Raw genomic sequence first — 22168 nt, forward strand, 5'->3', positions numbered from 1 at the left:
ACACAGCAACGAACTAAAGCATTAAGCCCTTACCTCCGAAGATAAGTAGTCTCTTCATCTTCTGTGTTACAAAATTTATGAGCATGTTTCGCAGCATCGATCACACGAGACCGGTCCCGAGGCCTCATGGGCAGTTTCTCTAACTGGCAATCTGAAGGAATGGAGAGAGAGTTCCTCGCTTAATCACTAAAAAATACCTTGAGCTTAGGAGTGGTAGTGCTCGCCTGGAAGGCAGTGACATGCAAGAGGATCACCAGCAAATTCGGGGACAATCTAGAATACATAATGAGTTTAAGATCGGCCTGAGCTACTTAACGAGATCTTGTCTCAAAGCAAAAAAGAAAAAGAAGGAGGGGGGAGAAAGAAAAGTGAAAAAGAAAAGAGAAAAAGAAGAAGCCCGATGTTTCCTTGCAGCCGCCACTTCCCGCCACTCACCCAGCACCAGGACCATCTGGCCGCATAAACAGTAGTAGACATGGAGGGGCTTCTCGCCATCATCATATTCCTCGCGGTCCCGGGTGTCTGAGCAGACCACGGACCGCGACACGACTTTCGGCATAGCTCCGGCAGAGCAGCCAGAAAACTCCGGGAAAATGAAGAGTCGCGCCTAGATGGCGTCACAGACATTCGCGCCAGAGCGTTTCTCCACCCTTGGTCACGTGTTGGTACCGGCTTGATTAACTTCCGGAATGTCCCATCCCGCTAAGATGCAGGGGGAAGTGGGGGAAGGTGCTAAGTTGATAGAAGCTCAGTTTGAGACAGCTTTAGTTATCGACACCCTCGGTATTATTTAAATTATTTTATTTCTATACAGTCATCCAGTATTGTTTTTATTTATTAGCGTCCCCCGCCTTCCCCGCGCGCATGTATGTGTGCATGAGTGCGTGCGCGTGTGCGTGTGTGCGCGTGTGTATGCGCTTGTTGAAGTTAGAGAACAACTTTCAGAATTCTGTTGCTTCCACTTAGTGGATCTCAAAATATGCAATTCAGGTCTTCAGGCTTAGCAGCAAGCATCTTTACCTACTGAGAGCCATCTCTCTTTTTCATGAATATTTATGAGTAGATGTAAAACTTGACATAAATAAAAGACTGTACATTATACATATAACCTAGATTTTAGATATACTAGTAAATATTTTGATTTTACTGGCTGTATTCAGAACAAGTACCTAATGAAGTAGAAGCTTTTTTTTCCTGCTGTAGTGGGGATTAAATATAGGCTTTTGCACATACTAGACAAACATTCTATCACTGAGCAGTATCCTCCAATCCCATTGCTTCTTTGTTTCTTAAATTTTGTTTTTTAAGTTTTATTGTTTTATGCACATCGGTGTTTTGCCTGCATATACGTCTGTGTGACGGTGCCAAATCCCTTGGAACTGAAGTCACTGACAGCTGCGAGCTGCCATATGTGTGCTGGGAATTGAACCTGGGTCCTCTGGAAAAACAACCTGGGCTCTTAACCACTGAGCCACTACTCCCGCCCCCTAATTTACCGCCTCTAGTTTGTTTATTTTAAGGTTTAGATATCTTTACTTCATGTGTACTGGACCTTTGCCCGAATATATGTCTGTGCACCTCATTTGTGCCTTGTATCCACAGAGGCCAGAAGAAGGCTTTGGATCCTCTGGATCTGGCGTTACAGATGGTTGTAAGCCGCCATGACTCCAATGACTCCAATAAAACCCAAGTACTCTGGAACAGCAGCCAGCACTCTAAACTGCTCTACTATTTCGCCACCCGTTTATCTTGCATGTTTTGTTTTTATGCAAGGTTTCATTATCTAGTGCAGGGTAGCCATGAACTCTTAATACCCTTCTCTCTCCTCCAGTGCACTGGGATTGCAAGTTATGTTTCTTTATTTTAAAAAAAAGATACAATTCAATTTGGGTACCCAGGAAGGTCACCTGATAACCTAAAGTTCATCTGCAGGATCCACACAATGGGTGGCAAGTACAATCTAAGTCTCTCAAGTTGTCTTCTGACTTGTGGTATGTGTGTGTGTGTGTGTGTGTGTGATGTGGGTGCCTGTGAAAGCTAGAAGAATGCACTGGTTGCCATGTTCTGCCACTGGAGTTATCAGCAGTTGTGAAACTCCTGATATGGATGTTGGAACTCAAACTGGGATCCTCAGCAAGAGTACTAAGGGCTTTTAACAGCTTAGCTACGTCTCTAGCCCCCATAGTCAGTCTTTTTTGTTATAGCCATCCTGGTGGGTATTGAAGTGGTATTTCATTGTGGTTTTGATTTGTATTTCCCCAATAACTAATGATGTTGAGCGTTTTTTTTTATATGCCTATTTGTCCTTTATATGTCTTCTTTGGATGAATGTCAACTCACATCCTTTGTCCATTTTTAGTTAGCCAATTAGTTCTTGCAGTACTAGGGGTCCTCAAGAATTTTGGATAGGAATTCTATCATTGAATCCTAGGATTCTTGATATGTTTTGGATACTGAACTTTAATCATGTAAATTATTTGCATTTAGAGGAATATTGTTGATCTCATTTGTCCTATGTGTGAAGGACCATCTTTCATCTTTCCTATGCCAAACCAGAACATTCTCTTTCTGGAAGACAGGGGCCTGGGGAAACTTAGAATAAACAAATTAAGACAATTCGCATTCAATAACTTCAATAATTAAGTATCAATACTAAAATCTTTTTTTAAAAAAATCTTAAGTATCAATGCTAAAATCTTTAAAAAAAAAAAAAAGAAAAAGAAAAAAAAAAAAGATCTCAGTGAAAACCACAGGAGACAGTGACTAGAGAAACACAAGATGTACCCCAACTGGAATTTAGAGCAGTTTAACAGACCTTCAATGAAGTTGTATTATGTAAAATATAAAAGTCTTCTTTTTACAAATGTATTGGGGATGGAGGGGGGTGGAGAGATGGCTCAGTGTTTAGGAGCACTGGCTGTTCCTCCAGATGATCTAGGTTTGATTCCCAGAACCCACAATGGCAGCTCATAACCATCAATAACTCCAGTTTCAGGAAATTCATCACCCTCTTCTGGCTTCTACTGGCACCAGGCATGTTTGTGGTACAGAGGTATAAATGCAGGAAAAACACTACTGCCCACAGCAAAATTAATTTTTAACTTTATTGACATACATTAATTATGTTTAATTATATAGATTTCATTGTGACATTTTCATACATGCACTTAATGTGTTTTGGTCATATTCACCCTCCTTACTGTATCTTGTTCCCCTCCCACTTCCACTGATCTTCTCCCTCTTCCCAGAGTTGCTTCCAATAGTGTTAATGAGGGATTAATTACAAGAGTACAAGAGTATGGGCAATTTACCAGTGGTTACACCACTGAAGAAAGGATCTCTCTCTCTCTCTCTCTCTCTCTCTCTCTCTCTCTCTCTCTCTCCTCTCAACAACCATTAACTGCCTACAGCTCACAAGAAAGGATGAGGTCTCATGAGTCCCTTCCCCCTTCACAACAGAATGGTGAAGGGTCCAAATCATGACCAGAAAACAGTGTTCCAATCTCCCCCAACCCTTCCTTCAGCTCTTATAGTCTTACCTACCCTCTCTTTTGGGGTATTTCCTCCATCCTAAAGTGGATGGCTTAGACATTGCATTTAGGACTGAGCCTCCAACATTAAGATTCTATATTCAGCATTTTGACCAGGTATGGGTTTCTGCAGTAATCATTACTCACTGCAAAAAGAAGCTTCACTTACCAAAGTTGACAGCAGCACTAATCTATGGACATAAACATAAATATGTTGAAGGTAATTAGACAGGTGCCTTGGACCTATGACCTCTTCAGTCTCCTCTTGCAAAATATTTGATCACACTGTGAACCCTGAGATTTACTGAGAAACCCTGTTTCTAATTGTGGTGTAGCTCAGCTCTTAACACACACCTTTAATCATCTGGTTGGAATACAGACACAAGCTTAGTATTCATCTCTAATCCCAAACAATGAAGGTAAAGTTCATTTGTAGAAGGAAGCACCCACGTTTGAAAGTGATGTCTAATTGAGTGGCAGACAAAGTGATGAATCAGAGAAAGAGTTGACAGACTAGGATAAGCCCAATTCTCATGAAAAGAGGAAAGGGAAGCTTCTTAAGAGCAGTGCAGAGAGCAGAAAGGAAGAAGACAACAGTTTTACCAGGACAGTGATAGAGAGACAAGTTGAGAGAGAGAACAAGCTAGATTCAGGTGAAAACAGAATGAGCCAGAGAATGAGAAGGAGCCAGGAGATTAGAACAGGTTGCCAAAATTAATTTGAGGCCAAGCAGAGCAATTCAGGAGAAGCTGAGAGAAGCTAAGAGAGCTTGGAGAGGAGTTTGAGCCAGAACAGCTGAGTTCAACTAGCCAGCCAGAGTTCAGAAAGAACAAGAAAGGGTGAGCTTGTTCAGCAGTAAATCTCAGAGGCTGGAAACATTTCTAGGCCTAGATAAGGCTAGAAGCTTCCAGAATTAGGCCTAGGTTAGCAGACAGATGCTGTAAGCCTCAGAGATAACAATTATTACAGGCTAATAAAAGTTACTTTTACAGTCTCCAGTTTTAAATTTTAAAAATATCTATTTATTTAGTATATGGTATGTGTGTGTATATGTGTGTGTATGTATGTATGTATGCACATGCACACATGCGTACGTACACACACACACACACACTGTTTACCAGATAGGTCCCAGGACTATGACTCAGACTGTCAGGCTTGACAGCAGTCTTCCTATAGAGCTCATTTAGTTTTGCACTCACAACTCTTCTACTTCAGCCTCTACAGTGCTGGGAATACAGGCAAACACCACACACCTGGCAAGGTCATTCCTCTTGTTTTGTTGCGTTGCTAGGGATTGAAGTAAGGGCTTGTGAATGTTAGGAAAGTACTCCCCTACTTTTTACACACCTAGCCCAAATATAAGAGAATTATTAATGAAAGTCTTAGAGAATCGCAATCTTCGACCCTTAGGTCCTAAACTAGTAGCATCCCTTTCATTCTATACTATTCAGTATTTATTGATCCTCTGTTTTGTGTTAGGCACTGTGCTATAGTAATTAATTACAAATGGTCTCACTCCTTATGTGGCTTAGTCTAGTGCTGGGAGTCAGCAAACCTTTTCTGTAAAAAACTAGAGAATGAATCCCTTAGGGTAGGGGAGCAAGAAGCACAGTCAAGAACAGCGTCTCTAGGAATTTATATAAGAGGAAATAGATTTTCATAAGCTCTTTATTGAAAAAGTTCTAAATATAACAGCATTCTTTTAATATAGAGGTTTAATAATACAGGTTTACTAATTAGAAGGATGGCATATTTTATTAAAAGGAATAATATTTTTCATAATTAAGATTCAGAGTAAGTATTCTTGATCAGTAATTCAGTTGCAGATATTAATAGATTAACATTTATCTGTAATAAAAATTTTGCATTTGATCTTTGAAATTTTTTCAAGATAAATAAATATTGTCATATACTTGTATCTGTCCACAGGATATCATTTTAATTCAGTAGATTAATCCATGACAAGGTATTTATACAATTCTATTATAATTTTTATTTTTTTTAATTTGTATTAGTGGTTTACCTGCATGTATGTCTGTGCACCACGTGTATTCAGTACTCACAGAGGCCAGATGAGAGCATCAGACACCCTGGAACTGGAGTTACAGAAGGTTCTGAGTTGCCATGTGGGTGTTAGGAATTGAACCCAGGAGCCTCTGGAGGAGCATTTAGGGCTCTCAACTACTGGGCTATCTCTCCAACCCTCATTATACTCTTGCTGTTTGTTCTTTTTCTTCAGTGCAGGAAATCAAAGACATTTATCTTGTACATGTCCCTGCACTGCAGATTAATAACCCCTAATACAAGTTTGAATAGAACCTTTTAAATTGTATAGTTATATTAATTTCTGAAATAGAGAGGTTTTTGTACTTTCATTATGACTTGGAAATTGCTGTTGCAATATCTGTGATTGAGCTTGGGAAATGTATTTGCTGCAAATTTATATACGAAGGTGAACCTTTTAAAACATTTAAATAATATTTTTATTTTATTCTTTGAAAATTTTGTACATATAACCAATGTATGTTGATTATATTCATCCCTCATTCCCTCCAGCTCACCTCACTCACAACACATTTCAGTCATGCTCCTACACACACACACACACACACACACACACTGAATCCATGTAAACCAAAAATGAAGACATGAACATTACAAAAAGAATCATTTATCAAGTATGTAGCAAATGATAATTCCAAGAAAATGGATGTTCTTTAAAAGATGCGGAGGGTGGTGATTCGTATTCAGAAAACTTTCTGTCTCAGTCGTGAGCTCTAAGAACTTTTACGTGCTGAGCTGTAAAACTCTGGCTGGCAGGGCGAACCAGAAACATTTGGTTTCAGTCTGATAAAAGTCAGGGAACTGACAACCGGTTCCCTCCAGGGGAGTGAGTGAATGACGATCCTCTCTAGTCTCGGGCATTGTGGAGCCCTGGGCTGTGAAGAGGGTATTTCTTCAAGATGTCAAGGTAAGATGGGAGTGAACGAATGCTTAGCTAACTGTGTAACAGGTAGTATGTTCTAGCCTGATACTCACCTGTGCTGGAAAACAACTCTGTGTTACTGCTTGTTATGACAACCTTGCTTTGATGTGGAGTGTGAGACACACAGTGTCCCCAGGATGCAATTCCATTCTTTTGTCAGAGGACACTTACCAGACAAGTGTCTGGGGGCTTGTAAATTACTTTAGCTCAGGCCCCTGAGTTGTAAAGAAAGACAAGGAACTTTAAAAAAAATAGACAAGCCCACAGAAAATTTAAACATGTCTACTGTATCTTATAATTACTTTCAGATACTTATACCCAGTCAATAAATTCTCCTTCCCCATTTCTCTTAACCCTTTCTCCCTTCTTCCCAATCTCACTATGTAACCCAGGCTGGCTTTGAACTTGCACTTCTCCTGCCTCAGCCACCCTATTGCTGCTGGACTTAAAGACACCACTCACCATGCCCAGCTTGCATGCTGCTTCTTAATAATATATTCTCTCTCTCTCTCTCTCTCTCTCTCTCTCTCTCTCTCTCTCTCTCTCCCTCCTTCCCTCCATCCCTCCCTCCCTCCTTTCCTCCCACCCTTCCCCTCCCTTCCCCTCCCCTCTCTCTCATACTCAAACTCTCAGAAAAGCTGGCCATGGAACCTAAATCACCCCATCCTTGCATTTAAGGGCATTTAATCAACTTTGTCACTCTTGATTTTTCCAAGCTGATATTTCATTATTTCCTGTGAAGTACTTCTCCCAATCTTGGTAAGATGATTCACACTGGCAACCTCAGCACTTAAGAGGTTAAAACAGGAAGACTGCCACGAGTCTAAGACCAGCTAAGGCTACATAGCATAGTGATTTCCAAGACAGCTTGGGCTAGCGAGTAAGACCTTGGCTCACCTCCTGCTGCAAACAACAAAGTGAACATATGAACTCCTCGAGTAACCAAGGCAGCCTACCCACTTCCTCAGAATATGGCTTAGCTCTACATACTTGCTCATAAATTGGATTTTTGTCTCTTTTACAGCAAACCGAAATGGGCTTGTTTCAGGAAGCTTGTCTTGATCACACTAGACCAATGGTGTTTTGGTGGTGCAATTTCTCAACACTGAGGGATTCCCACACACTTAATATAGATCTCACTCTTGGTGGAAGGTAGGCTTGTAATGATGCCACTCTTTACAAAGACTCTTGGTCCTTGGTGCACCCACATATGTTTGCCAAGTTATTAAGCCAATGGTTAATCTAGATTTTTCAGTGAAGAAACTGAGTAGATTTTGTTTATTTATTTAGGTACTGGGGATGGGACATGGAGCCTTACACATGCTAGGCAAGTACTGAGCTCCAGTCCACTGAACAAAGTAACAACCACCTGAAGTTAGAGGATTTTTATGATATAGAGTTTATCAAGGTTGGGTCTGATGCAATCAGATAAGTTAGAGAAAGTACATTGCATTCTCCTTGAAGAAAAATGTTCAAAGTATGAGAAGGAGCTAGTAAGAAAGAAACATTCAGTTTGTGACTAAAAGGGGAATAGGTCACATAGCAAAGAATGGAGGTGGCCTGTGGGAGCTGGGAGTGGTCCCAGTTTGGCAGTTAATAATGAAATAGGGCCCAGAGTCCTATGGCCACAAGGAACTGGACTTGACCTGCAGTTTGTGGCAATCAGTTAAGCAGTGATAGAAAGCAAATGCTCCTTTTACAGCCCGTGCTTTTGCTATTTTCATGTGTGAAATAGAAGACTTCAAGTTCCTAGATGAGGGGAAAGGATTTTTGGAATTTGGTTCGGTAACCCTTTCCCACCAACAGCCATAATACAGCACTGTTAGGGAAACTTGCTTTCATGGATATGTATGTTGGGGTTAATGGGGGATAACAATTGTTAGCCAGGAAGGTACTTGCCATTAAGCACCTAGTAAAACCACTACTGTTGGTATGTTGTTCCTACTCTTGTGCACCTGATGATTTCTGGACATCTTTGCATGGCTGTTTCCTCACTCCCAGGAGTTCAGGAAGTCCCACTCAAAATTTCCTCTCCCAAATGTGTCCTTCACCCTTTGTGCCTAGTTCAGTTAACGGCCACTTCAAATCTCCTCTTCTCTTGGGATTTAAAGCTTCAGGCACGTTTGACTTCCTGCCACCACATTCAATTTAAATGTATTGCCAAGTGCTCTTTATTTACCCTGATGACTATAGAAGACTGGGCTCTCCCGAGGGAGGGGTGGAGGGCTTTCCCAAATGTGACAAATGTGAGCAGGATTTAATGGAAGAGAAAATCTCTGTTGAAGACTTTGAAGGTGTAGTAGGGCCCATGGTAAAGGATGTGCTTGGCCTCTGGGAGGTGAGATCGCCTGGTACAGTGTTTCTCCCCCACAGTAGCACAAGAGCACTACAGCTCTCTTGCTCTCTAGGGAGCAAATTGTGATTAACCCAGCTCTAATGGTGTCACTTCCTGGCTCCACTACCTTCCAAGGATTCCATTAGCTTGGCATTCAAAACTCTCCCGGATTTAACTCAAACTTGACTTTCTCATAATTTCCAGCATCCTTTAAACACGTTATTTTGTCTGCCTACTAAGTGATTTTTGGGTTGATCTTTGAAAATGCTTCTTTCAAACTGTTCTTGCTTTTGCAGGTGCCTATACTCCCCGTGAGGCTTGCCTGCGACTTGCAGCATTTCCTGCGCACCCTGCCTTTCCTTGCCATCTCCAGTCCTTCCAATACTCTTCAGCTGAATAAGCTCATTTACCTTGGACTCTTCTAAACTAGCTGCCTGGCTTGTTGAATTACCAAGGGGAAATGTGGTTCCAGAGCCAAATTGTGAGTACCCATAGCGATTGTAAAAAGTCTATTTTCCCTGTCTAAAGCTCTCATTTCTGCTACTGCCCTAACATCATTTTATTACGCCCTAGGCTTACAAGTTGGGTTTGAATTGTGTACCCTCATCTCAAAGATGGACCCAAGATCCATTTTTATACTCAAGAGCCTGTCTTTCTTTCTTTCTTTCTTTCTTTCTTTCCCCATGATTTTAAGCAGCCTCTTGTGTCTGCAGGACTGTGACCCTAACATCTTTTCCTTTTGAGAACTGGTTTGCCTATGGTCTTTCCTCCACTCTTCTCTTTCCACTAATCTTCTTCTTTCCTCTCCTCTTTCCTAGACCCTAAACAGTAGTTGGCAGTTTAATAAATCATTCCTTGTCAAAAGAAAAGAAAGCTTAAGGCATATTCCTGGCAGGTTGAGGTGACCTTAAGGTCCAGCCTCTGGGACTCAAAGTGAGTTTGAGTTAGCCTGTGTTACATTAGATACTACAAGAGACCAACCCTACAATTAATAAATAAGTAAATAAATAAATAAAAGAAAAATGAGGGAGCCAACAACAAAACAAGAAGTACTTAAAAGACTGGCATGATGGTGCACTCTTGTAATCCCAGCATTTGGGAGATGAAAGCAGGAGAGTCAGGAGTTCAAAGTCATGCTCAACTATACAGTGAGTTAGAGGGTCACAGTGAAGTCGAGGTTTCCTGGGGTACAGGAAACCTTGTCTCAAAAGAGAGAGGGGAAAAAAAAGGAAAGAAAAGAAAAAAGCCGCCCCCACCCCGAAAAAAAAAAGTAACTATAAAAAGAAAACTTCACAGGGGTTCCTCTTCAAATCCGCAAGTGGAGCCCGCGCGTTTCCCTGTGAAACCTCCAGGAGTTGAAGGTTTCCTCTGCTGCCAACCTAGCCTTTCCTCTAGAACTTGGCCACCACTTCCCCAAGGTCCCGGACCGGGGCTCTCAGGCGGGGCGTGATTGGCAGAAAACTTTGGTCTCCCCCTGGCCCGTGGCCGACTTGGTACGGTCCGCCCGGGCGTAAGGCGTTCCCCCCCCCCCCGCCCCGTGCGTTCTACTCAGGTTGGTTCGGCCCCCGTGTACTCAGGGGTGGTGCTTAGCCGGCGCCAGACCGACCCTCGGCTTCGGAGAGGCAGTGCTGTTCCTCTTGGTGCTCCATCAGCTTCTCCGACTCCCTCGGCTTCCTCGGGGACCGCGGACCCTGGTGTATGCCCTACCTCTGACCCAGCTAAAGCCATGTCGACCCCGGCCCGGCGCCGTCTCATGAGGGACTTCAAGAGGTAACCCGCGTCAGTTAGGGAGAGGCGCTTGAGGGGGCTGCCTGCCGGGGCACAGGGCGGATCCCGAAACAGAGCGGCTCGGGGTGTGGTGGTGAGGGGGGCCCAGCCGCGAGCCGCGGGGCTGAGGGGAGCCGCTGTGTGTCTCTGAAGGTTACAAGAGGATCCCCCGGCCGGAGTGAGCGGGGCTCCGTCGGAGAACAACATAATGGTTTGGAACGCGGTCATCTTTGGGTGAGTCTGCGGTCCGGCCGTCGCCGGGGACTCGGGGGACCGGCGCCGGCTCCTCGACGAGCCGCGAGGGGAAAGGGGAAGATAGTTGGGGTTGTTTGGGCCTAGGCGCCTCCCCGGAGCCTCTGCCTCGATTAGCTCTGTTCTCGCTGCCAGGGGAACCATTTGGGGTTCTAGGGGGGCGGGGTGGGGACTGGTGGCGGCCAAGGCAGCGGCGGCCTGCGCTGCCCCCTGGATTGGGGTGGCTTCCCTAACACCGGACACCGGTGCTGGACGGGAGGCAGGGATGGGAGACCTTGACAGAGCAATTTCCTCAGAGGCTGCGGGAAGGTGGGGGACCCTCTTGGCAGGCACTAATGGGCTCTTGTTTTTGTTTTCCTCTGTGTTACAGGCCCGAAGGGACCCCATTTGAGGATGGTAAGAGAGTTTCTTAGCCCACCTTTCAGGAGCCTACTCATCAGGGGAAAGGGGGTCCCTGGCATCAGCAAGCACTCCCAGCTTAAAGAAGTGGCTTTGCTCCACCTTCTCTGTCCACCAAAGGTTCAAGTGAAATTCAGTGTGTGGCAGGTTGTTCTGGATAGTCCTAGGCTTAACCAAAACTGCACTTTTTCAGTTTTTCCCCCCTCCGTTTAATATGTCCTGGATGAAAGTAGTCACTTTTTAAAAGAAGTGCCACAGCACTGGTATTCAGGGTTGTGGAGGTTTGAGCAGTGTTCCTGCTAACTTTAGCCCCCACAGAGATAATTCAGTATAAAACCAGTCCACCAGAGACCATCTGGTCCACTCTGTTTTCCATCCCGAGGGCAAGAAGTGTGTAGAGCAATGCTTAGTGTGTGGTTTGTTGAGTCCTGAATGCATACAAGATTTCATGACATACAAGTCCTTGGCTGCAGCAGTATTACTCAGAATATCATCAGCCTCACTTCTTTTAAAGATGTTCTTACATGCCTAATTTCAGTATAATGTTGTTCCTTGATTTTAAATTTATTTACAGTGTATGCTTTCGTTTAGATCTTCTAATCAGTGGTAACCTCAAAGCAGCTTCAGAATTGAGATTTGCCTCACAGCAGTACCCATTTGGCCAGTGTCCAGCCTACTTGGATGTTTAGTTTGTATCAAGAGGTTCATAACAAACGATTTAGGCTTAACTTTTAAAAACACACATTAACTGCTCTTCAAAACGTGATCTATTGAATGCTGCCATGGTGTTCTATCCCTTTAATTCTTGCACTTGGAAGGCAGAGCAGGCAGAGGCAGGTGGCTCTCTATGAGTTTGAGACTAGTCTGGTCTACTGTAATTTCAGGCCAGCCAGAGTTACATAGTGAATCCTTGTCTCAAAAATAAAACAAAGAAAAAGCCCCCTTCTAATTTGACATAATTACAGATTCCTGTGCAGTTGAAATAAATACTATAACAAGTCCCTACAAACTCTTACCCCAGTCCCATTACTTATTTGGTAATGTCTTGAATAACTACAATATCAGAACCAACATTGGCAGTGATACAGTTTTATATCCGTATACTAAATTGTTTACACAAGCAATTGTGTAAATTGTGTAAAAACGCTTGGTTTTTGGATCTTTTTAAGGTTTAATTTATTTAAAGGATGATTAGAACTTTTTGAATTATCTTAGTATTTGGGGTACTTAAAACCTGTAATTTTTTTCTCAATGACTTATCTTTAGTAATATACGAATGTGCACATACACATAGACACATACACCTTCAGTTTAAAAACATTTCTAAAACTTCTTCCTATATATGTTGCTGAGTCAGACTGCTTTTTGTTACTGCTAGTAACCAAATGCTGCGAGGTAAGTCAAAATCAGCCTATTCTGTAATTTGTCTCAAATACTCAAGACATCCTTTGGAAACCATTGATAGTCACCAGAATACTGTTAGCTTTTTCTCTACCTCACTGACTAGGTAAATGTTGCTGCTGTTTCATGCTGCAATAAAAAGAAATGACACAGGGCTGAGTGCTTCTAGGGCACACGACTTTGGTGAATTTAACTTAAGAGCTAGTCATTGTAAGAGCTAGTCAGACTTTTCTCTACTAGATCGGTGCTAGTTCTTTCTTTCTTTATTTAAGACAGGGTTTTGCTGTTTATCCTTGGCTGTCATGGAACTGAGCTCAGAGCTCAGCCTGCCTTTGCCTCACAAATGCTAGATTCAAAGGTTGTGCAGCTGCCACCTGGCTGGTGCTAGCTAAGTCTTTATGGGTATGTTTTATGTGTAACCTAGTGGTTCTCAACCTTCCTGATGCTGCGCCCCTTTAATACACTCCCTTATGTTGTGGTGACTCCCAACCATAACATTTTTGTTACTACTTCATAACTGTCATTTTGCTACTGTTATGATTTGTAACGTAAATAAATGTGTTTTCCAATGGTCTTAGGTGATCCCATGTGAAAGGGCCATTCAGCACCCCCCGGGGGTCACAACCCACAGGTTGAGAACCACTGGTGTAAACTGTTCCAGCAGTAATGGGCTTTATTTTCACTGCCCCCCCCCATTTTCCCATTTTGCTCAGACTGTTTTATCTTAGGCACAGCTTATTAATAGCACATCATTTTGCTAAAGGCTGGCTACTTAAGATTTCAGAAGTGCTCCTGATATTTAAAGTAGTATGAATTGAAAAGGTACTTGTGGAATCCATTATCTTCCTGGATTGTTGCCTTTGACATTACTGGCTTTGTTTTTGATGGTGTATGTCTTATCTCTAACATGGCATTGCTGAAAGGAGTTAAGCTAAATGATAGTACCTGGCTCTGATTCTGTAAAACAGTGCTTCCTTGGGTGTTTAGAGCTCTGACTAGCAAAAACAAATACTGGCCTTTTTTCATTACTTCTAATTACTTTTGGGGAATTTATAATTAGGGAAGAGATTTGGTAGAAATAAATGACAGCTGATTTTGCTGTGTCAAACATGTTTCCAAATTAAAAGCCCTCATACAACTTTTCTTTATTTCTTGGTAGGTGTTTCTGAACCAGGTCCTAGTTAAAAAGAGGAAATCTGGAACAAAGAAAAACAATTGGCTTTTTGAGACTGGGTTTCTTTGTAGACTTGGCTGGCCTGGAACTTAGTGTAGACCACGATGGCTTGAACTCAGAGATCTGCCTGCCTCTGCCTCCTGAGTGCTGGGATTAAAGGTGCACTAGAGAAAAGTGCAGTTCAATTTAGCTTTGCATTATTTAAATTGACAGAAAATATGTTCTAGAAAATTTGACTTCTAGATATTAAGGAAATATTTTGTTGAAATATCTTTGTATATAAGCTAAATATAAAAGTTATGGGATATATTCTTTATCATATTCAAAATTATTGAGTGAGATAATTGTAGTCACTTTTAATGATGTACGTGACCTTAAGAATTTGAGTGTGTGTATCTTTTCTTTTTAAAAAGGTATCTCCTAAAGTCCACTGAGAGTGATGAATTTTCAGTCACCGAAAAAATTTTAAGTACATATAATTTTGTTTTTTTCCTCCAGGCTAAGTTAGTCAAATGACAAGAAACATGAGTAGAAAGGATTTCCTTTGACTAACATGAATTGTTTCTCTGTGTGTGTGTTTGTGTTAAGACAGGATCTCTTGTAATCCAGGCTGGCTTCAAATTAAATATGTGGCTGATGATGACCTTGAATTCCTGTTCCTCTTGTCTCCCCATCCCAAATGCTAGGATTAGAGAGGTGTTTGTGCCACATAGGCTGTCAGGTCTGACTCTTAGCTTCATATTAAAAAACGCTGAATCTATGTACTCATCAGTTCAACCTTATCAGTCTTTATTGCCATATACTAGACATTTAACACATTTATGTTTTTCTGGCCTCCATGTTTATTTGTGTTGGTACTTAAAACATTCTGACCTCCTCAGGAAGATTTTAAAAATCAGTAAAAAACAGTACAGATTGCGCACAACAATGATGAGTGCTAACCTTTCATTATTTTGGAGCCTAGCCCTCTGAAGATGAGCTCTAGTTTGAAATTGTTTAATAGCCTGTGATTTTTAAAATTGCCTTAACATTTGTTTAGATCTCATAAATTGCATTGAGAGTTCTACTGAAGAGGCTCCACTTATTAAATGTAACTGAAAAAAAATGTTGTCTTTTAAATGTATATATTGAATAAGATTTGGGTAAGTCTTAATTTATAGATCAAATGAACAAAACCATATTTCACTTCTGAAGATAGCTAAAACTTTTACAAAGACTGGATTCACTATGTAGTAAGACTCCTGTTGCTTTTCCAGGCCACAGTTAGGCAAAGGGCAAGGAATTTGAACTGGCTGCATATATACTCAATTAATGAATATATGTGTTTGCTCTGAGACAAGAAATGACTGCTACTTAATATCTGAATTTACTTGTGTACTTCTGACTGGTAGTAAAGTTCAGAGTTTGTATTTTTCTCTCGTTCAGCTGGCTCTAGGTATATGAGGCAGAATTATAGCTAAAGTAATTGTTCATTTATGGGGAACATTGTAGGACTATATACATCTGCCACATTTAAGCCTTACAGCATTGTCACAGTGGATACTAATTATTAGCCTTCTTTCACACGTGCAAAAACTTGAGGTTTACACAGAATCAGTGATACACGAATGTTTTACCACGTCTGTGCACCATGTATATGCTTGTTACCCCTGGAGGCTAGAAGAGGGCATGGATCTCCTGAGCCTTCTTGTATGTCCTGGGAACCCAGCCCTGAGTGTGTAATCTGAAACCCATTGTTGTGTTTTTGCAGTTGCTTTTGTTGTGTATTGTTTTACTCTTTTTGGGTACCACATTCATTGAAGGTTTAGTTAAAAGTAGCTGGGGTGTCTGTGTGCTGTTAGGCTTGGCTGGTTTTAGAGCAGCTTCCTAGGACAGCCAGGGCTACACAGAGAAATCCTGTCTCGGAAAACAAAAAAACAAACAAATAGAGCAGCTTCTTGGTCATAAATCCATTACCTATAATTTAGTGAGATTTTATCACTAATCTGTTTATACAAAAGAATTCTAAGTATGGTCTACCATTTTCACTTTTCTTGCATTTCAGTCAATACTGGAAAGGAAGGACTATGCTTTATTTCTCAAGAAGAGGAAGATTGCTGGGTGTGGCAGTCAGGGGCACTCAGAGGCAGAGGCAGATGAGAATGAGTTCAAGGCCAGCCTGGTCCAGGGTAGCCTGGGCTATGTAGAGAGACCCTGTCTCAAACAACAAAAAGGAAAACTAAGCTGGAGGTGATGAGCGTAAAGCATGCTCTGATGCCCTGTAATATGTCCACTCCTTATTATTTTGTTCTTTCCTTTTTTTTTTTTCTAGACAGGGTTCCTTCTTTTTTTAATTTATTTATTTTTTATTGGATATTTTATTTACATTTCCCCATTTCTCCTCCATAGAAAACCCCTATCCTATCCCCCCTCCTCCTTTTTGCTTTTATACAATTTTTTTAATGTTAATCAAAGGCTTTATAAGTTTGGTAATGCTCAATAACAAGATGCCCATACATCAGAAGTGTAACCCAGTAACAAACCTAGATATCAACTATCTTTGACTGGTGGAGACATGTGAACATCCGCCTCCATGTTCCCCCCTCCTCCTAGCTCCTCCTCCTCTCCTTAATACTACTCTTCCTCTCCTACTCCTCCCACCTTAGCTCCTCCTACATTCCCTTTCCTTCTTTATACAGTATTTACATATGGCCTTCAAAATAAAACAGTTTCTAAAGAAACAGTAGTTGGGAAGTGTACTATTCCAGTGTTTTACATTTTGTTTACTTCTACTTTTTTAAAGATTTATTTTATATAATATGAGTGTCCTATCCATATGTATGCCCAAATGCCAGAAGAGGGTATCAGACTCCATTACAGATGGTTATGGGCCATCATGTGTTTGCTGGGAATTGAACTCAGGACCTAGGGAAGAGCAGCCAGCGCTCTTAACCGCTGAGCCATCTCTCCAGCCCTTTGTTTACTTCTGTTTGTGGCTCTGTGCATGTAACTCGGGGCCTGGAACAAGCTAAACAAAATGCTCTTCTTATTGACCTATAATCCCTGGTCCTTGTTGCCTTTTTTAAAGTAATTCTTTCCCCCCTCCCTCCGTGTGTGTGTGTGTGTGTGTATTTGTAGCATTTCTTTTCTTATGTTTATTTTTTTTCTGTATGTTTGTGGGTACACATGGAAACTACAGGACAACTTGGTAGTTCTCTCCTTTCACTTCATGGATTCTGGGAATTAAATTCAAGTTTTCAGGCTTAGGGCCTTTACCTACTTAGCTATCTTGATATCCCCCATATTATATTTTAAATTATTCTGGAATTTTGTGACACATTCATAGCAAGGTCAAATTTTTGATACTGATATATGTTAGATAAAGCAGTACAAAGATTGTATTCTTTTTTCTTAAGTAGAAATAAACCGATTAATGAAAGTGAACAGAATATAAATTGCTAGCTTTAAAGGAATTAGTAATAAGTTATACTTTACCTAAAGTGTAGGCTTTTTCATAGTGGTAATTTATTAAATGAGCCATAACAATACACATTCATACTAACCAGATTTCTGATTCATATATATGCATGTATGTATGTATATATATATATATATATATATATATATATATATATTATATATATATATATATATACACACAATTTTTTTCAAGGTGGTTTCTCTGTGTATCCCTGGCTGTCCTAGAACTTACTCTATAGACCAGGCTGGCCTTGCACTCAGAGAGATCCGACTGCCTCTGTCTCCTAAGTGCTGGGATTAAAGGTGTGCACAATCACCACCTGGCCTGATTCTTTTATATTATTCTATATTGTATATGATGTGTTTCTATGCATGCCAGGGTGTGCTTATGGAGGTCTGAAGTCAAGTTCAGAGAATATGTTCTTTTTACCTGTATCTGGGTTTCAAAGATGCTTGGCAAGCACTTAGCCACCTCATCAGGACCCATAACTGATTCTTGAGTTTACTTGAAGAGATTTAAGTCAGAAAAAATTAATTGCTTTCCTAAACCTAAAAAGCATTATTAAAATTAACACTTTACAGGATGTACATACTCTTCCCCACTTTACAACAGCCTACAATTCTTGAATGATAACAAGAGTATGTATAACCTAGTATGCTTTAGGGCCTCCAACTAACCTTAGGTTGGCATATTTTAAGAAGTATCATTAAAGATAAATCTGTAGGAGCCATTAATGCAATATAAACCAAATTAAACCAAATGTAATTTTTAAATCAATTTTGTTATTCCCTTCATTAGTATGGATGATTGTACTGGTGTTTTAGTGAAGTACTTTGTAAGTCAAGCTTAAGGGTTTTAAGAGACACTGCAAAGTTTGTTCTGGTTTAAGTTCAATTAAATTTTCTTTATAATCATTATTACATGAAAGGAAACCAATATTTTTATCTGTGTTCCTTGTCATTTTGAAGGATATTTTCAAAGTGCATAGTAACTAACATACAGCAAAAAGCAGTCTTGTTTATGGTGACTGCCTTTAAGTTTGAAGAATAATGGAAAAATAACTGGATTACTTTTGGGGTGGTTTTTAGAACAGTTCCTAGAGATATGTTTCTTAATTAGTCTCTCTCTATACCATCTCCCTGTCTTTATGTTATCTCATTTAATAATTTAAAAACTCAAATAGCATTAAAAACAAAGTTCATATGAAAAAGGTGATAAAATTTCTTCCCCCTTTTTCTACAGGAACATTTAAACTTACAATTGAATTCACTGAAGAATACCCAAATAAACCACCTACTGTTAGATTTGTCTCTAAGATGTTCCATCCTAATGGCAAGTATTTTAAACATGTTGTTGTAAGGTCCTACAATGCTTATTATAGTAGTATTCCAAATACTGTTGTTGCTTTTCTGTAGTACTTGATTATTTGCTTAGTTATCTTCCTGTCTCTGGAAACACATTTGTTCATGGTGTTTTATTATCTTGGATCTTAGTCCTAGAAATGTAAAAGGATGGTACCATCCTTTGCTTGGAGTCTTAACAGACTGCTGCCTTTGTGATCTTCATTATTTACTTATTAAACAAAAATATTGGGGGGTCTGTGAAAAGTCCAAGTAGGATAATTGTATTTTGTAATTATCTTCATTAGCATTTAGAAAGATATTTTTCAACTCAGGTGCAAATCAGAATTACCGTGGAACATTTTGAATACACAGATTCTGTGGCCCCCGCCCCAGACCATCAAACACCAGATTCTGCTGAAGGACCTGGCACAGTTTGTTGGAAAAGTGCTAGCAGTCTACAGGATTCTGACTTTTACTTTTTTTGTAATTTTGATAATTTTTTATGGTATTAAGACGTCTATGTTTATGCTAAAATAAAGCTTTGTGAATGCTAATATGTTAATATTACAAATAGAATATGTAGTTTTTAGATTTGGTGGGCTGAATTTCTATGATTCAATGGTTAGGATAACTACCGGAAAACATGATGTCCTAAACAGAAGGGCAGTTCCTTCAGAATAAGCTCTGCCTTCCAGTTATTTACCATTTGTTATTCCCTGATCACTTTATTTTCCTAGTAATGATTGATACCTTTTTAGACCATTAAGTAGGTATCTTTAAACTTTAAAAGCAAAGTATTCTTGAGCATTTTTGTCTTGAATATGTTTAAACTTTAGTAGTTTTATGTTTAACATACCAACTTCTGTGTTCTTAGTCTACGCAGATGGTAGTATATGTCTGGATATACTTCAGAACCGTTGGAGTCCAACATATGATGTGTCTTCCATTTTAACATCCATACAGGTGATTTTTAAAAATTTCTTTAATGTGATTATGATCTTTGGTATTTATGTTAGTGATTGTTTTGGCCTTGTAAATTTTTTGGCCAAGCTTATTGTGTAAGTAAAAGGGAGTAGACCATTAAATTCCAAGTCACCAGGAAATATGTGTATAGTTGCCTGAACTACTGGCAGTTAAAGTTAGTATGTAGAAGATGGAAAAATTAACTATTTGGGACAGGTGTGCTATCACCAAGTGATAAAATAATTGTTTGTTCTCAACAGTTTGTTTTTTTGGTTGCATTGAGGAACTCACATTCATATCTTTTCTCTGTAGTCTCTATTGGATGAACCTAATCCCAATAGTCCAGCAAACAGCCAGGCTGCCCAGCTGTACCAGGAGAACAAGCGGGAATATGAAAAGCGTGTTTCTGCAATAGTAGAACAAAGCTGGCGTGACTGTTGACTCAGGGTAGAGCAGAAGAAGAGGCTGGCCATAAGAAAAATGTATATTGATGCATTTATCACCTTATTCCTAATTCATTACATTTACTTTATTAAAAACAAAATAGCTGTTGTGCTCTTTCTGTCTTCCCTTGGCAAAGTTTTCTTCCCCTTTCTGTCCTCCTATGGAGCATCAGAGATACTATATGAAATCCAACGTACTGTACCTGGGTTACTTGCAAACATTACAACTGCATATGTCCCTTCGTTGTATCTCATCTCCAGCCTCAAAGCAGTTATCAGGTTACTGTACTTTTTATACTAAGCTTTTAAGATAAAATGTTATAGCCGGGCGGTGGTGGCGCACGCCTTTAATCCCAGCACTTGGGAGGCAGAGGCAGGTGGATTTCTGAGTTCGAGGCCAGCCTGGGCTACACAGAGAAACCCTGTCTCGAAAAACAAACAAACAAAAAAAGATAAACTGTTATGTATAGTCTGGTGACCAGGATGTTATTTGTAACAAAATGATTGCTGCTGTGTTTCATCCTGACCAGTCCTTCCCTTGTGTTTGATTTGGCAAAAAATGTGTTTAGAATATGACCTAAAGAAAACAGGAATGCATCCATATAAACATTTGAAAGGAGAAGGAACGCTGAAAAATCCTATACTCATTTGTAAGCAATATGAACTACAGGATGGCATACTGGTAGCAAGGAGACTTCTAAAGGACCCAGCTAACAAACTGAAGCAATTTTAATAACTGACACAGTCCACTTTTTGCAAGATATTCATAGTGTAAATGCATTATGTTTCAGAATCCTGGCCTTCAGAGTTTTTTGCTTTTTATAGAGGTGTGAGAGCAGGACTAGACTTTTTTTAAGTTAGGAACAACTGAAGATCCTCTGTTCTCTTAAAGGAACAGTGTTGCCCTAAATAAACTTTCCCTTTTATGATTCAAGGAAGAGAGCGTATCTTGCAAACTTTTCCCATTCAAATCCTGAGTTAATGCTGCATGCTTTCAGTGTTTTGAGAATCTTCTAATGCCCATATCTGCAATTTTTCTTTGGATATTTACACTTTTAAATATACAGTATGGGGCAAGGCTTGTAAATGTTTTATCTAATATATTTTAATTGTTAATCTATTATGCATTTATAGCACTTCTAACTTTGCACAAGTAACCCATGTAAAAACTGTACATTTTCAAAAGTTGTAAATAAAAAAATCTTAAAATTTAGTTCACACTTTTATTAACTTTTTAAGGGATTTCTTACCTATTTGTCTTCCCTTTTAAAAACAAGTACAACAAAAGCAAAAAAAAAAAAAAAAAAAAAAAAAAAAAAAAAAAAAAAAAAGCTTTCCGAAAATAGAAAACCTTTTTCACCCCCAACTTTTTAGTCACAGAATTGCTTTTCAAACATTTTGACATAAATTAATTTGGTATATACTGTAGGCAAGAGAAAGCATAAAATGATAGTTATTTTACTAGTATCCTCAGAGACCAAGCTCTAACTTGTTGATCTTGACAATCTACCTGTTAAAAACCAACTTCTAGCTTAGTGGGGTGTGTTTGTGCATGCCTCTAATTCCAAAATTTGGGAGGCAGAGGTAGATGGATCTCTTGAGTTTGAGGTCTGCCTGATCCACAGAGTTCTAGGCCAGCCAGTTACATAATGAGACCCTGTATCAAAGGAAAATAATGGGGAGGTAGGGGAAAATTGGAGAAACAGCTCAGTGGTTAACACTTGTTGTTTTTCCAGAGGACCCTGTTCCAGTTCTCAGGACCCACTGGGTTGCTCACAACTACTGACTCCAGTTCTAAGGAGATCTGATGCCTCGTTCTGGCCTCCATGGGTACTGCACGGTGCACAAACATCCACTCAGGCAGGCACATACAACACATGCATAAAATGAATAAATTTTTAACACTACAAAATCTTATATAAAATGCTTAAATTCTATATAAGATTATTAGAACAAGTATCCTCTGACATGTTGAAATCTAAGTGGGATCTCTGAGGAGCAACCTATCTCATTTTAAAGAGACTGACAATAAATAGCATGTTGTGTCTTATTAATAGTTGGAGGGAAAAGATATGTGCACCCAAGTCATCCTTGAAGGATACTTAAAACTCA

General features: G+C 40.0%; 2 protein-coding genes across 3 annotated transcripts in view; one reads left to right on the forward strand and one right to left on the reverse strand.

The window, feature by feature from the left end:
- Steep1 (STING1 ER exit protein 1) overlaps positions 1-646 on the reverse strand; it is a 31605-nt gene extending 30959 nt beyond the window's left edge. Inside the window, exons 1-2 of one of the 2 annotated variants that reach the window (XM_076918805.1) lie at positions 436-639; positions 34-151 (exon numbers count right to left, since the gene is read on the reverse strand). In XM_076918805.1, the coding sequence (XP_076774920.1) occupies positions 34-151; positions 436-559 (242 nt within the window). In that variant the 5' untranslated portion in view covers positions 560-639. Of the gene's footprint in view, positions 1-33; positions 152-435 lie in introns of both variants that reach the window. The other variant, XM_034485657.2, reaches the window with a different exon arrangement.
- A 9753-nt stretch (positions 647-10399) lies between these two features.
- Ube2a (ubiquitin conjugating enzyme E2 A) lies at positions 10400-21269 on the forward strand. Its single transcript, XM_034486341.2, has 6 exons — positions 10400-10624; positions 10775-10855; positions 11244-11269; positions 18550-18639; positions 19525-19613; positions 19926-21269. The coding sequence occupies exons 1-6, from the start codon at positions 10581-10583 to the stop codon at positions 20052-20054; spliced, it is 459 nt and encodes a 152-aa protein (XP_034342232.1). The 5' UTR covers positions 10400-10580; the 3' UTR covers positions 20055-21269.
- Positions 21270-22168: the final 899 nt, after the last annotated feature.

This window comes from Arvicanthis niloticus, chromosome X, assembly GCF_011762505.2.
Source record: "Arvicanthis niloticus isolate mArvNil1 chromosome X, mArvNil1.pat.X, whole genome shotgun sequence".
NCBI classification, from domain to species: Eukaryota; Metazoa; Chordata; class Mammalia; order Rodentia; family Muridae; genus Arvicanthis; species Arvicanthis niloticus.